This window comes from Gobio gobio (genome assembly GCF_949357685.1).
Source record: "Gobio gobio genome assembly, chromosome: 2".
In the NCBI taxonomy this organism is placed as follows: Eukaryota; Metazoa; Chordata; class Actinopteri; order Cypriniformes; family Gobionidae; genus Gobio; species Gobio gobio.
This window is the reverse complement of record NC_137098.1, coordinates 48,086,844-48,103,739: the sequence shown is the minus strand read 5'-3', so window position 1 is coordinate 48,103,739 and position 16,896 is coordinate 48,086,844. Positions and strand designations below refer to the sequence as shown.

The 16,896-nt window shown below is 38.6% G+C and overlaps 1 protein-coding gene across 1 annotated transcript in view; it reads right to left on the bottom strand.

Moving 5' to 3' along the window:
* Positions 1–16,896, bottom strand: part of adam10a (ADAM metallopeptidase domain 10a) — an 81,797-nt gene that overhangs the window by 2,890 nt on the left and 62,011 nt on the right. Inside the window, exons 4-15 of the mRNA XM_079845779.1 lie at positions 14,056–14,214; positions 7,850–7,950; positions 7,407–7,565; positions 7,223–7,315; positions 6,354–6,537; positions 3,765–3,928; positions 2,575–2,758; positions 2,159–2,309; positions 1,455–1,638; positions 1,223–1,331; positions 842–1,062; positions 574–700 (exon numbers count right to left, since the gene is read on the bottom strand). Of these exons, the coding sequence (XP_079701905.1) occupies positions 574–700; positions 842–1,062; positions 1,223–1,331; positions 1,455–1,638; positions 2,159–2,309; positions 2,575–2,758; positions 3,765–3,928; positions 6,354–6,537; positions 7,223–7,315; positions 7,407–7,565; positions 7,850–7,950; positions 14,056–14,214 (1,836 nt within the window). The remainder of the gene's footprint in view (positions 1–573; positions 701–841; positions 1,063–1,222; positions 1,332–1,454; positions 1,639–2,158; positions 2,310–2,574; positions 2,759–3,764; positions 3,929–6,353; positions 6,538–7,222; positions 7,316–7,406; positions 7,566–7,849; positions 7,951–14,055; positions 14,215–16,896) is intronic.

The following is a 16,896-nucleotide window of genomic DNA, read 5'->3' as shown; positions in this document are numbered from 1 at the left end:
ATTTTATAGGCTCCAAATGTTGTTGGAGGTTTCCTACAATAGGTTGACATGCATCCAAAAGTATACAATGAAGACCATAGGCTGGAATTATGCAGATTTGTTACAAACCCACGCAAGTTCAAGGAGGAAGAAAGACTGGAATTACTGACAACTGGTTTCAGGCCGTTGAGAATCGGTTCTTTCTTTTGGGAGACAATAACTCCATTTATCATGCACTTTGATCTTAGAAACTTTGCAGACCTTTCACATTCTCAAACAGCTATATTACACACTACATGAAAAGTACAAATTTCCAAAAAAGCGTAAAGGGGGTAGTTTAAAAGAGTGAAACAATCTGTGAAAGATGTTCTGACCCTGCCATGCACGATCCTGTATTTGATCTAGTTGACCACACAGGTAACCCTCTTATACACAGATCACCATTCCATCCACCGATGTGCATGAAAGGGGAATTGGTGGATGGCTGTAGTTTGTGGTCATCTAGGACATATTCTTGGTTGTGGTAGGGGAAAGTCTGAGGTAATATGGGGTATATGTTGGCGATTTAGAAAGGGGTAATTTAGGGTACATTACCTGGCAGTGGTTTGGGTGGGGGTAGTTTAGGATTGCTGCTAGGTGTGTGCACACTGCAGATCTTGATAAATCCAGCCATCAGCATGATGAGAGCAATGCCCATTAAGAGAACCGCCCACCAGTGTTTCTGAAACAAAAATATTCAACATGAGATCAACACTGAAAGAGACAAATAATACCGGTCAGCTAAATATCACTTCTCATATCGTTTATAGTGATTAAACCCACAAACAAAAGTATTTAGGGATTACATAATAGAGACACTTGCCACTATCCACTGTGCGATGCTCGTGTAAAGCTCAGGGTTAAAGATGGCCTTCTTAAGCCTTGCCAGGGGGCCATCAGCATCTACCAGCCTACATCTCATAAAGACATCACAGTAGCCTTTGAAGTCATTACAAGGAGAGCCAGGCTGTAACGTGATGACCTTTTTATCAAAGAACTTAGCCCATCTCTCTGAGCTAGTGCTGCTGCAACTGTTGGGCTGACCTACAAAAGACAAAACAGGAGAATGTGTGTAATTTCTTTAGGAGGAAACTGTCAGGAACTGACAATTAAAAAAAAAAAGCTACATGTTAGGTGCTGGAGAATTGTTGGGGTCTGGACTGCATTTTTGAGAAAGCTATCAGTGATGGTATGCATTTCTTACCCTTCTCCATACAGCACACATGACACAGCTCTGTCTCATCTTTCCCCTCCTCAGTGACACAAGTGCAAACTTCTAGATGATGCTTCTGACAGATAGAGCCCGAGCAACCCTAAAAGAGAAAGAAATTCAGACAAAATGTCCTCACAACAAAGACACATTACATACACAAATACACATATACATAGATTTGCACTTTACAAAATGAGCACACAGGTCATGATGTAGCACTTACCCCATTAAGGCAGACTTGGGTATTTGAGTGGCAGGATGTCAAGTTTTCTTTGGGTGTTGAGGTGGGGCATTGGGCGGTGTTTCCATTGCACATGCCCTTAAGAGCACACTCAGATTCATCCCTACAATTCACATCTTTGTTCATAAAGGTACACTCCGCTGTACAGCATGGACCCTGACTGGGACTGAAAGAGAAAAGTTTTGAAAACGTAATGCTTTATTGCACTTAATGAAAAATGTGTTAACTTAACAAATTACTGCTAATGATACAGTATAGGTAATGCATAATAAATAATAATGCAATAATGCTTAACCTCTTGTCATGTAATGCAAGTCAAGACCAGAGGTTATAGTAAAGGTATTGCAAAAGAGACATTTCAGATAAACTTCAGCGTATATGACACCTTAAAGAACTCTGTTAAGAAAAAAAAAATATCTAAGGATATAAGATATGAACGTTATGATGTTAAAGCCAGTATTATTTTAGTATCATTTATATACTATTATAGTATGTATTAACATTACTATTATAGTATGTATTAACGTTTTAGTAATTAAAGTTAGTTACCAAGGCAACATTTACTTTTTTTAATCTAATATTTATATTCTATATTATTTCAGTTTTATTTCAATGAATGAAACACATTTGTATTAGTTTTTGTTTAAAACTGGTTATAGCAGACTGTTAAGGTTCTTCTTACGCACCTGCATCTAGCGCCTGGCTTCAGTCTACACTTCAGCTCATCTTTCTCATTTGCATTATAGCAGCACTTGTCCTTGCATTGATCGCTATAGCCACAGTCACACTGTTCATTAGCCTCAACCATACCATTACCACAGATGGGCTGTCCAGATTCTGGAGAGAAAAAAAAACAGACAGTAAGAGAGAGAGAAAGGGAGACAGAAAAAAAGTCTGTATTGTTTTATCGTCGCATGATTAGGATTGGTGGAATTTGTCTTTTGCCACTTTGATGTAACAGATGCTACAGAACAGCGGAATTACAGTGACAATCCTCCTGGAGCAATCTCAGGTTAATTTCCTCATTTGAGTCCAATGGTTCTCGCTCCTGGTTACCAGCCACTATCATATGCTATTTTCTTGTAGGAGGTTAAAATCTCACCGACAAAGCAGGCGAATCTTTTCTTATCCAGCACCTGGCTGATGTTGCGAATGCTGCAGACGGAGAACTTGTTGTTGTTGAGCTTGTCTCCTGATGTGGCTCTGGCATACATGATGTAGTTGCCCCTTTCTTTCTGGTCCTGAATCTTAGCTTCTCCTGGAGTACAATCACTTCCTGAGTCATGCTGGAAGACAGAAAAGGCAAGTATAATCAGCAACAAGCATACAAACACACTAGAAATATTCACTATCCTTCAGCGCTTGTTTGGTTTACCACTGAAGCTAAGAAGGGTTGGAAACCTGGTCAGTACCAGAATGAACAAGAAAAACTAAGGTTGCTTTTGGAAGTATTACTAAGGCCAGCAGGGGGTGCTCACTCCGCAATCTGTCGAGGTCCTATTGCAACATAACGGGGATAGGGACGGGACACTATACTGTAAAAAAGATGCTAAAATGGGGTTGATTCTCTGTGGTCATTCAAAATCTCAGGGTGATTTCTCCAATTTTGGCATTCTAATATTCTGCATGTACACAGTTTGGCATACTAGTCCTGCTGAAAACCATCTTAAATCAGAATAGAGCTGGTTTGATTGATTTATGCTGGTTTAAGGAGCCTGACCAAGCTGATGTTTAGCTGGGCAGCCTGACCAGACTGGGGGAGCAGCTAAAAACCAGAAAACCAGCTTAGGTTGGTTTAAGCAGGGATAGCTTCTATTGCTTCATTCAGGAAGACATTGCACATTGGTGGTGGCAGCAGATATCCCTCACATTCTCTGTAAAAACCTTTGCGTGTGAGAAAAGTAACTAAATATCATTATTCCAAAAAATATTCTCCTTGCAGCTAAACTATATGTATTTGGCAGAAGCAAGAAACATCTTAATTGGCCTGCAGCTGTAATACAAAACTAGAAATATGAAAACACTTTTTCAGTGGCCATGGGCCAGTTCTTGGCAATTGCTTTTAAACTGAAATGAGTTACAGAGGATTGAGCAAATACTAGGTCAGGATATTATAAACGTCTCACTAGATCAATTTGACCATTTAAAGGCCTCAAAGGCAGTGCTGTAATGTGTGCTTCATTCTTAGAGCATCAGAGGATAAGAATAATTTGTTCATAAAGGATCCAGCTGAGGTGTATAGCCTACTGCTAATCTGTCTATGATGCTGCACATGTAGTGAAAAGGACCCACCGGAGAGCCAAAGTTATGTCCGACCTCATGAGCAAAGGTGATATGGGAGACTTTAGGGGGAACGTGTGAAGCGTAGTTTTGCACTGTGATGATGCCGGTGTTCAGGGATTTCCTCTTCCCATCAGAGTACTGTTTATTCTTCTCACAAATTCCACCAGAGCTGCCTGAAAACCACACATAAGATAGGAATTCATTAAATCAAATTTAAATGAAATGATACATTAAAAGTAAATCCATAAATAAAAGAAATCAAAAATAATTTAAATATATATATAAAAATTATGATAAATGATGATATCAGTATCCTCATCCTCCTTAAGTGGTGAATTCATTAAGGAGCCGTTAAAAAAACCAAAACAATAGTCTACAATACACGCTTTTGCTCTGCTCATAAACATGAATAAATAATTGATACAAGCATCCCAAGACTCTCACAAGTTTGAGGGAATGTAACTAATAAAGTGTTCATTTTTGAAAGTCAAACTTCTATCCTAATTTAATGTGCAGAGCTAGCTATATTACAGCTACAGTATTAATACTGTTGCTCTGTCAGCCTGCTGCTCTGTTTGTTTAAGTATCGCAACCATCCTGGCACAGCAACACTGGCTCAACCAATGGTGTGAGTTTGGGGATGAGACTATCGGTTTGTCCAACCAATGGAAGATGGGGGGAAATGTTTGCAAAATTTTGTTTGGTGACTCTGGTGTTTAAAATTGAGTAATCAGTCAACACTGAGAAGTGTAGAAATGAAGTGATCTCACTGTAGCAGTGAATCAGACGCCCACAAAACGCATCAAATAGCACTGAATACAAATGACCCGCGTAGCGTACACATAGACAGAGGGCAAAGACGTGCTACTCTGCCATCACAACAGTAATACCTGTAACAAAAAAAAGTCTATGTGACAGTACTCCCACACACCTTCTGTTCAAATTCGACTAAAGAAAACTGGCTGAAGTAATGTAGTGTAGTAATTCACGTGCTAGGTGGGCTGCACGTCTCACATTGAGAATCTTTATCCCAAGAGTTGAGAGTCACATATTTGAAATTTAACATCAAGCCAATGTTTTTTAATGACTGCATTTGCTGAAAAAATACAGCTATACAAAATATAGTGTTAGCACCGTTTAACAGCATCAAATTGTAAGCATGTGTGGATTATTTTTCTGTTATATTCCCTGCATAATGATACAAACACACATGCATTCAAACATGTGCGCTCATTAGTTAGTTTGTTCACACAGCCGAGTGGTTCAGCAAGACAGCAATTGCTGTTGTCCCTGGCGAAAAGCCGGAGTGGGATCAAAGCAGCCGACTTTAACAATGCTAATTTACCTTTATTGATTGACAGGATTTTTGTGAGTATTCGAGTGTGTGTGTTTATGTGTTTCTCCTCTCTCCCGTGTTAAAAGTGTCAATGTAGAATGGTTGTTACATGTGCAAAGAGAAAGACTCCATTAAAGACTTAATTTTCCCTTTTTGTTGAATTACAGACCTTATATTACATTGTTGTTCTCTGGGATATTTTATTTTCAAATGTTTTATGCTTAAAAATATCCGTATTGTGAACCAAAAACTGAAATATGCATAAGCATTCAGTCCCATCTGGTGCAAAAACTCAATTGCTCTAATGAGGACTCTGGTAACTGCCTTACAATAGGTTATGCATCTTAATAAGTATTCAAGACACTGAAACTGAACTGAAGTCCTCAGAGTGATCTCAATCTGAACGAGCCAAAGAGGTGAGAGATACATTAATAGAAACAAACACACATTAAAAGGTGATGAGAAGAATCTCTCACTTTCAAGGTGTACATCTCTGTGTTGAAGAAAGGCAAATATGTGAAAACGCTAATAGGGTTATCATCAAGCAGAGCTGAATGGCAAGTTGTGTTTAGCTTTATGGACCTATTCTGTATGCAAAGCTTGGATGCCGCTTTACCCTTGTCTCAACTTCTCTTTATATCTTGTGAATAATGCAGTTTAGAAAAAAATCATGGCACAGTAAAGTCTGATAAAAATAAATAAAGGAATATTTTAGACTTGTATTATGTCTATATGAATATAAATATAATTACAACAGACGGATCCTAACCCCAGTCCTAAAACAAAATTTTGCATTTTGACATGCATTATGATTATTATTATTATTAATAATATTATTTATTTTATTGTGTTATATAATCAGTTTTCCAAATGCAGATGTCCCCAAAGGACACATTTAGCAAAATTCTGAGGACAATAAGGCCCCCAAAGTATAGCAAAGTAAACATGTGTATACACAGACACACACAAACAGACACACACACACAGACAGTGTGAGGACATTCACTGATAGATTTATCGTCAGGCTGTGGCCCGTGTACTGAGGTCTATAGAGATAACATGGCCAGCTGCACATTCAAGCACTAGCATTGATACTCATCAACATCACGTCTGATTCGCAGGTCTTCAGCCCTGTCTCCTCTACCTCGTCTCTGGACATGCATGCTGATTCCATTTCAGATTAGCAGACACTAGGTCACACGCACACGCAACCTCTCAGGTTATAAATTAGGGAGACCCTGTATGTGCATCTTCGATCATACCTGAAGGAGCCCCGACCCAGGCCAGACCCAGGACTCCATCATCAAAGTCTCTATCAGTGAAGACGTAGGCTAGGCAGTAGTCATCGTGATTCTGCTCCGAGTTGAGCTCTAGAAATTTCTCAACACCAATGTTCGCAAATCGGAAAGGGTTGGAGTGATCCGTTGTATCAGCGGTAGTGTTGATCTAAAATAGAAACAAACAGACATCAGTTTAATACAACAGATGGGTATTACATGTACAATCTACATGAGATTTAGGATGGATCTAATGTTTTGGGTCTCCTGTGTTTTTGAAAAAGAATTCTACGTAAACGTGTTAGATGGACGTCATTGACTTTTTTCACTGTTCCTCACAAGAATGCTGGGGTAAAACGCTGTCAAATTAAGTTTTGCTTTTGTGCCTCAAAACACCCGCTTTTGTCCATAACAGTTTTTAAAACACATTCTGTGTGAACGGCCCCTTAAGCAGCCAAAGAGTCAAAAGTAGAGCAGTAGCCTGGGACTAAAAAGAGAACTTTACAGGTCTTCAAAGAGCTGCAGTACATGGGCTGACAAGCTTTTATTGACATCTGGTCAATACTGAGTGAGATCTGTAACACCTCTGTACAACTATAACATCTTGAGCCAGTCGGTCAAGATGTAACTTGTAAATTTCTAACCAGTTAATCATGATGGATAATGATAAGAATATCCTGTTTAAAGTTCACATTAGATTAAATATGTCAAGAACCGGGCTTGACATTCTTACATTAACTACAAAACTGCCTCAATCCATATTATAGAGTGCACCACATATAAAAAAAAAAACCTGACCACATCTCAGAGATCAGCTTTTTGTAGAGATAAAAAAAAGAGAGAAGCACACTCACTTTGATTCTCTTCACCATGAAGCTGATATTGCGGATGCCCTGAAAATCCGTGCCTTGATAGATTGAGTCAATGGCCTTCACGTGACTGGAAATCTGCATAACCCAAAAGAACAACCCTATAAATGTGTAATATAAAACACAGCAGGCACTATTTGCCATTAAGACACCGGTGATTTAGGTGTACCTGTGCGATCACAGCCTCCCTGGTGGCATAGTATTTGAAAAAGAGGTGATCTGTCTGGATAAAGAGCTGACAGGTATTTTTCTCTGGCTGTGCTGCACGACGTTTCCTCAGGATCACCGGCCCATCAGCCATCTCTTCATCAATGACGTGGTTTGACCGCTGCAGAGAAAACAGCACGACACATAAGAACTTAACTGAGAAGACATTTTGTGCACATATATATATATAGCGAATCATTTATTTCAAATCAGAGTTTAGTCTCTCTGGTGTTTTCTGGCAGGGTATCAAATTGAAATCTAAACTTTAGAATCATGGGAAAGAGGAAATGTTCCAGATCTCCCAGGGTGGCATGGTTTCTATGTTTGTTTGTATTGTGAGATCAAAATCGTGGTGCCAGTTGGTGATATCAGTGCAAGGTTGTATAAAGGGCTGTTGGAGCAGACCTGGGTGGGCTCCTCCACTGCAGATGCCTGGTATTTCTTCATCTTCTCAAATACAGAGTGATCTGCACAGCCACCTTCTTTTCCATACTTGTGAGGGTAATCTGGGAAGAGAAAAATCAAGAGTTGCTTGAAAGCCAAAGCATCAAAACTATACTGTTAGCTTAACATGTGCAGTCTCTTATTAAGCACCCTGCTGCACTTAACCTTTACCATTTTATCCATTTTAAGCCTCAATATTCCACATCACAATATGATACATAACTGAAAAGACATTTATCCTGGGGGAAGCCTCTCAGCAAAGAAACTGCATAAAGTACTATCACACACTACACCTAAGGAAGAACTGCGAATGTAGCTGTTACCAAGTCTACCTATTCCTGTTATTGTTATGGAAACAGCACAAAGTGTTACTGATTTTTGAGGTCTCAGCCTTTTTGTTAGCCTAGAAATCTAGACGCATCCTAGTGGCAGCAAATATAATTTGCAGCCAGGGCGTCTAGCAATTCTCTGTTGGCTTGCGAGCTGGAAAAAACTAACTCTGGTCAGGCCAATCACATTGTGTATAGACTCGGTGGGCAGGCTTCACATAATGACTGCAGAGTTGCGGCGGTTCCGCATGCTACTTGTAAACAAAAAAGCTGGCGAACAGCAGTCTTTCGAATCAGCTGTGGCCGTAACTCTGGAAGACTTGGAGTTAAGCTTTTATTTGAGAAAAGAACGGCACTGAAGACATTCTTAAGAAAGGAAGATGTGTTTAGAGTTTTGCCGACCGGATACGGTGAAAGTTTAATCTATCAACTAGCCCGCTTCACCTTCTTCGTTGCTCTGGTTGGTTGTAGTGCTATCCTATTGCATGCAGAGGGAATTTGACCCTCCGTTTATCCCACCCCTCGGATTGAGCCCTGCCAATGGTGAGTTCCCAGACAGAACATCTTGATGTGGGTCTGGCTTGTCAGGCTACATTTTTTGTGGCTGCAGAGTATAACATTTTCTTATATGTACTGCACTGCTTACTATTTACAGCATTTAATATAGCACTGACAGTTTCTTTCATAAACGCTTTCATTTCCTCTTAATGGCTACATTTGATGGTTGAGCAAAGACCTGTGCTGTTTGTCACAAATCATATATCCTATCCCATATATAAACAATTTTTCAGGATTATTTACTGGTATTTCTGATTAATTGAATGCATAAAAGGATTAAATAGTTGTACATGAATGAAAACCATATATAAATCATCTCAACAAATAAATTATTTCATTACTAAATATTTGAAAAAATTTTTTTAAATAATAATAATACATTTAAAACTGAAAAAGACAGCATTATGCATGGTAAAAATTATTATTGTTTTGGGACAAAGTTCATTCTGGACCCCGCTTTCACTGCTTGCAATAACCAAACATCAGCAGAAATGAAAATGAGTGTATAATCGAGTGTCTTCTCTAGATATTGTATATTTTTAATGGAAAGTCACGATAGAAATCCTGCCAGTATCTATAATCAAAAAGCACTTGCTCCCCTCCTGGCAGGCTAGTCAAGTGCGAAGTGATCTGCTATATGTAATCTAACTTTCGAGGGAGCAGTCCCTCCAGAAAATGCAAGCCAGCAGGTAGAAGCCTCCACACAGACAGAGACAGAGACAGAGACAGAGACAGAGACACACACACACACACAGACAAGACTGATGACCAGTGGAGTATTCTACCCAACTCACAGATTACACAAGAACAGACTGTAAAAATAATAATAATAACACAAAAGAACATAAGCAGTGCCCATGTTTGCAGCTCTTACACACAAGTCTAATTACCCATGACGGGTTATTCTGGTGGTTTCTCAGTCCCAGCACAGTCAGACACTCTCAGTGAAAAAAGAGAGCTGGTCTAATGAGACAGCAGAAGTTAGTGTTTGTGGTGGAATAATGTTAGCATGTACAGACAATGAATCCTCAAAATGTGCTCTGTCAGGTGAGGGCATGGATGTGTATGTAGTGTTAAAGTTGTCTTGGTGGTAGTTAGGGAAAGACTGACACTATGATCTCTGATCTCAACAACAAAGTAAGGTTTTTATTGTCCCACACTGAATGCAGACCCATTCAAATGCAAATCTATGTTGGGCAGAACAACAGAGACATCTGTCTAGAGGAAACGAGTGCAAAAGAAAATGACAAGTGCCTCGAGGAGAGAATAGAAATCTGTCTTCTGAGATGGGAAAAGTCTCTGAATTGTCGAAATGGAAGCATGGCAAGCTTTTAGCTGAAATCCCAGATTCATTTTTTTACCATTGAGAAAGTGAACACAATAAAAAAATGTGGATTGTTTGAGTGAAAATTATTCATGTACTGACACACTTACTGCTAAGTAATGAACAACAAAACAACAACACATAAATAAAACTGACAAACAAACTCTCAGAAACACACAACTAAATTTAACTGTGATGATGACAGGTTGTGCCATGCCTAATAATAATCATAATATCAATATCAATAATATCCGCTGAAATTCTCAGAAAACTCCATAATGGTGGACATAAGCTGGCTGATTTTGCGAAGGAAGATACACACACTTTTGCTAGTCCTGGAACAACCCAATGCGAGTGGGCATCAAGGGAATGAGTTAAATTGTTAGAGGCAAATAACAGGTTGATAAGAATTTTGCCAGCCCTAAACCCAATCTTTTATATCAGTTATCCATTAATCTGCATCAATAAAAGTTACAGTAGACACATTCACTGTAATTAATGCATTTAGAAGAAATTACAAATTTCATAGGGATATATTTGTGATTCTGTAAGGGTCTCTTTTCTCAGGCTCCAAGAGTTTGACTAAAGCTCTGCTGGAGCATTAAATTACTCAAGTGAGAATCATTACCCTAAAGTCAGAGATTAAGGACAACAGCACAATGAAAGAATAAATAATTCTAGGCCTTCCTTATTTAGATAAATTGTTTGAAACTGAGCCTTAATATGGTCAATTACATTGTTCACAGTTTTTGATTTTATCATTTAAATGTCAGTGACTTTTTCCTATAAGTGTATGTTTCAGAAGGAGAAACATCCCCACATTTCTGAGCCTGGCATGAGCCAGTGAGTGATCCAGAGTTCACTCCCCTCTCCAGCTGCCCTCCTTCTGACCTCTGTCCTTGTGCTTCAATAGACCACTGTCAACCACAATTCATTCTTTCTCTTTCCCTCCCATAGATACAAACTCACTACTCCCAATTGACTATATCCACTTTTGCAGTGAACATACATTATCTCTCTTTAGTGATGATCTCACTTAATGTACATGAGCACACACAACATGCAAGCTGGAGTGAGCCGTGTCATTGTCTTCAGCAAGGCTTCCAGTCATCTGACTGTTTAACAGCATCTACAGTGGAGTATGTGCGTGATCTAGAGTTAGTCATCCTGTTTTTCCTACAACTGATATTGATACGGAGCACTTCATTACTTCACAGTACTACAATGACACAGCTGTGTGGGAAAAAAACACTTCCAACATTTAATTTAGCACTTCCACATGCTGTTAACACTATACTTTATAAATCAGAAGAAGCTAGTTTCCTTGTTTCCTATATATTTTAGAAAGTTATATTGAACAATCAGCATCCAATACCAGAATAATACACTTTAAAAAGTGCATGTACTACTGTTCGAAAGTTTTTGAAAGTTTCTTATGCTCTTATACTCTTTTATTTGATCAAAATACAGTCAAATCCATAATATTGTTTTAAATTTTAATGTATTTTAAAATGTAAGCTGATTTTTTTGTTTCTTCAGTGTCACATGATCCTTCATAAATCATTCTAATATGCTGATTTGGTGCTCAAGAAACAAAATATTTTTGTGGGAACTGTAATTATTAATTTCTTTCAAAAAAATAATAAATTAATCTTATGTGCCCAAACTTTTGGACAGCAGGAAAGCATACCAGTTAACAAAACAGCTAATCTTTGACAGGGCTGTGATGTGTTTTTTTTTTTATATTTTTCTTTGTACTTGAGGATGTTTAACAGTGATAACACTAGTACTTAAGAGGCTTTATCAGCATGATAAGCAGAAATTGTGCACCATGTTTCATTGAGTGAGTAACTGACAGAATGCAAGATAGGAAGAGTGAGAAAAAACACAGTAAAGTCTAGTGCACACTACAATCCTCAAGTTTGTTGCCTCTGACCTTGTAGTCTGTGCCTAAAGGCCCTTCAAGCGGAATCGAAGAATGAACTAGTTTGACGTCATTTCGAACAGAATCAGGCCAAAACAAAGTTCGAAACCGCATGGCAAAGTGAAATTTCAGTAAAAGTTCCCTCTGTCTGCTAAACACCTTCGTACTAACATTGGTCCGTGGCAATTATGCAAAAGGTAGGTGTGAGCGGAGGCTCTGCCTACTTTCACGTGAAAATGTTTTCTGGTTAATTTGGCCTGTTCAGTCGGTCGAGGTTAGGATTCCGAGAGTGAAAACATGAACACACAGGAGAGCTGCTTTATAGTAGAAAACGAAGTTGTACTTCTGACGAAACGAGACATTGATGCTTTTCTTATGCTTCATTAAAATGCTTTCTGTTTTCTCATTTTTGTTGTGCGTTTATTTTGTTATTGAAAAGACAGAGTGCAGCACATATTTACATATTCATCTAAACGCCACTCTCAGCAGTGAGGGCGGCATTGGCTGTTCGCTAACAGTATATCGCTGGTCACGTATTTTTAACTACGTTTTACCCCTAAATGAAGAACCAAAAAGAACTTTGTTGTGAGTATATCGGGGCCTTAAGAGGACAAGGGGAGGCTCTGCATTTCGCCATGTCCTAACTAGTTTATTTGTGTGCCAATGCTTTATAATACACTAATTCGTTCAATTTCACGCTCATGATCCAAAACACCTTTTAAAAGATTATAATGACCATTATAATGTGATGTGATTCCAACATTAACAGCACTTTTCTTTCCAAACGCAATCAAAACATGACATTTGAAACCAATTTCATAATCTAGCCATTTTAACAGCTCTCATCACTCTCAAAAGAGTCTCAGAACATCAGTGATTGGAGACAGACCCACTCAGACATTCATTTATCATTTTAAAAAACAAAAAACAAACATGATATGGATCTTCAACTGTGTGTGTAAACTCGATTATGCTGAAAGCATGCCATAAGCTTCCTTCGGATTCCAAAATGCATGGTTGAACTTTATTTTTAATGAAGATCCAGCTCACGTGGGGAAGACATTGCATTTGTTCGCTTCATTTCACCAAATTCGTTTGTAAACAAGAGACTGGATTTGCAGACAGGATGAGATGAAAAAACAATGCTGTGGCTTCTGGATCTGACAGGAATGACGCAACACAAATATGTGAGTAAAAATGTTTTTTATATGTGATAGTATAGCATTGTTGCGTGTGATATCTACTGATAATGTACGTGTCTAACTAAAAATAACTTCCATGCTGTCACAGGCTTTGTATTAGAGTTGGTTCAATGTCCTGTGATTCGTGATCAGACTCGAACATGCATGGGCCTTGTGTGTTTGTGTGTGTTAGGCACAGTTTGCGGTTATATCCACCGTTCGGCACGGCCAAGTAATAAAAAGAAACATTCCAATTAATTGTGAGTGGATGAGCGATAAATCATTGTGTTTGTTTGATAAAGACATTTTGCGAGCCCTGTGGGCGAATCATTACGATTGCTGTTTTTCCACATTGGAAGTTTTCAAAACAATTCCTCATGTGTAAGGGAGCTGAAGCTCATTATAATATGCAAAACTGTTATCCAATCATAGCAGTGGGTGTTTACTTCCAAGTCTTCAATGCGGCACGCCCATAGAAACTGAATGTTCGAGTAGCTAGGCTCAAAACCAGGGTAGAAAATAGCCTATTACTTATTCATTATGATGTTTTTGAATGTAAAAAACACACAAACGTCATAAGTTGACCTCAGACAACAGTATATATAAAAAAGCCAGTTCATGACCCATTTAAATTGAAATATCTCAAGACCTCTTTCAAAAACAATTTAAAAAACCTTACCTACCCCAAACCTTTCAACAGTAGCGTATAACTATAACAAAAAACTAAAACTATAACAACACTAAAAGAAATCTGATCAGTAAGCTGGACACATGTACAGTAAAATGCACAGTATGAAATAGGAGATTAATAAGGATATGATATAGTTACTAAAATGTTGATATTAGCTCACCGATGTCATCCTCATGGTAGATGACTGAGTGGTAGGGCACATTCTGGTCTTTGAGGTATCTTTCAGAGGGTTCTACGTAGTATGTGCCATGATGGCTCTTAATGAAACCCTCAAACTTCCCATCCACGATAGAGCCATGGGTCAGAGTGCCCTTCTCACCTGCAAGATAAAAACAAACCAAAAGTTAAAGACCAAAAGGAAATTGTAAAGTCATTCAGGGCACAGAAACAGCTCTCTCTCTCTATGCTGGCAGAGAGAGGGCATGTCGTAAAAATATGACAGAGGGAGAATGTGTAAAGAGATGCTTCCATATTATGATCCAGAGATTCATCTCCGCTATCATAAACACACCATGCACACCACGCAACTAAGCTCTTGACCTTTAGAACGGTAATGAGCTCAGGAACTCGGCTACTGTCTCGGACAATCAAAGCAGACCCGTTCTTCATCTACAGACTTTAGAACTCCATCTAGAGCTGTATCACAACAGTAGGCAGATGGACATTAACATTTACACTGAATCATTTAGAAAAAGCTTTTATTCAAAGTCAAAACAAATGAGGACACAACAACAAAAATGAGGAGGCGTAATTGTCTGAAATGTCAGCCAGACCAGGAAACAAAGCAAGACCATAGAACATTGGTACAAAATATTTAAATTCTTATTTTAAGAATTACTGCATTAAGCCATTAATGCTCGGGTTTGTTCAAGAAGTAACTACCTTAGTGCATACATGCCTATTTTTTTTTCCCAAAACATACTATGCAGCAGTTTTGCAATATATTTATAAGTGTATTTTTCATGTATATAGATGTCATTAATATAACTTTAGCAACCAATATCTCTATATAGACACTCCCATAGAAACCTATGTAAAGATAGGACAAATGTTAACCCCCCCCCCCCACAAAAAAAACACTACACACAATATAAAACATCATACAGATCCATTATACAGTTTTTAAATGGGTTTACAGTCAAGTACTCAGAGAATATCTTTACTCATTTTTTTTTGGTAGTGAGGAACTGGGAAAATTATTTTACAATTGAGGTACAGTGGAAGTTAACTACATCAAAATTTGAAGTGCAGCACAGAAACAAACAGGGGAGTGGAGCTTCCTAAACCAACAGCACATCCTGGAAAAATCTGCTTCAATTTCAAACAGATTGTCAAGTTCTACATGTGTGTACATGGACTCTTAAAGCTACACTATGTAACTTTTCCGTCCACTAGAGGTCGCCTGTTCAAAACAAAGGCGTAGTTTGATGACGCCACGTTTGAGCGCAGAATCTCGGGACATGTGGTCTTCACCTCACAGCCGGTGGAAAACAGTCAGGATAGGACTCGGGCAGAAATCATGTTCATGGATGCGATTATTAACATTACTGTAGTGAAGCAGAGCAGGACCGAGTGTTGTGGAGCTGAGCAAGGCCGCAGGAGCGATTGAAGAGCGGGACTGTTATTATGGCATAGTCGCTGGCGGGACTTTTATTATGACATTGTTGCCGGCGCAACTTCCTCTTTTCCAGTCATGAGTTTGAGGTAACGCAGCTCTGTTTATCGTATTAGATATATCTGAGTGTGTTGAAAAGGAAGTTATGACGTTCGCTCGGCGGCTGCTATGACACTTGTTCACAATGCAGTGAGAGTAAAGCGTTTCACTGAATAAAACCGGAGACCGAGGGTGACGTAGATATGACGCAATCGACAGGCGACTCCCTCACACGCATAGCTCACACGTCCCGGTTCCTTGGTTAAAATAGCAATTTTCTCACGATTTACAAATAGTTGAAAACATTTGGGATATTCTAAGTACTCAACTGAACAAAATATATAACACTGGCCTAGTGATTTCTGGATATTTTACTGCAAAAATCCTACATAGTTCACCTTTAAATAACAAAAGATGGAACCAAAGAACAGATTAACAAAAGGAGCTTTTGTCAATAATGTTTTAGATATCTTAGGCTATCAAAATCTCAAAAGAACATTTTTGCTCGTTTCAAATGATGGTCCACTTTAAGCAAGACAAATGAAAGAGGAGCCTTGAATGTTTCACAAGCGTTGGGATCTTGAAAGTACTAAAAGTGCTTTAAAAGAAAACATTTAACCGGAATTTATCAGGAGCTCTCTGCTATCACAGTTAAAAGACTGTGGGAAAGCGGTGGTGGTGTGTTTTGTCTGCAGGTTCTTCTTCTATGTCTGAGAAACAATCTGGTTTCCTTCTTCAGAATGGAACAAGCACTGAAAGCTCTTGAACTCTTCATCCCTAAAACTGATAATAACACAAAGAGGAGATTCACTCTCTCGCCTGGAGTAACATTAAACTACTGCTTTCCTCCATCCCTCCATGACCTTCTGTTCTCAAATTCACAGATTAAAACAGGAAAGCTGATGAGGTGAAGCATGAAGACACTCGAGAACATAAAACAAGCAACAGCCAATATGGATATTGGCACAACACACTTCTCCAATTTTAATTTCTTATGAAGTCAATCCTAGTAATAAATGGACTGAATTTGACTAGAAGTACTCTGGTGGCTAATGAGGAGGATTGGGGTAGCGATGACATCCACTTCAGAGTAAAAATAGAGAGCAGAAAAAAGAGAAATGCTAATGAGAAAAATGACTGTTAATGTAAATGTCATCGTCATTCCACAGAGAATTTGCACAATCCCAGCATACTTCAAACTCTTTTCTGTGAATATTAGAGGTTACAAGATTAAGCACTGAGTGATGTTTATCCTTAAGAGAGCACAAAGAGTGCTAAATGGATAACAAAGAGGGAGAGAGAGCATGAGAGGGTTAGGGAAAGGTTGAGAAAAGGGAGTGAAATTGT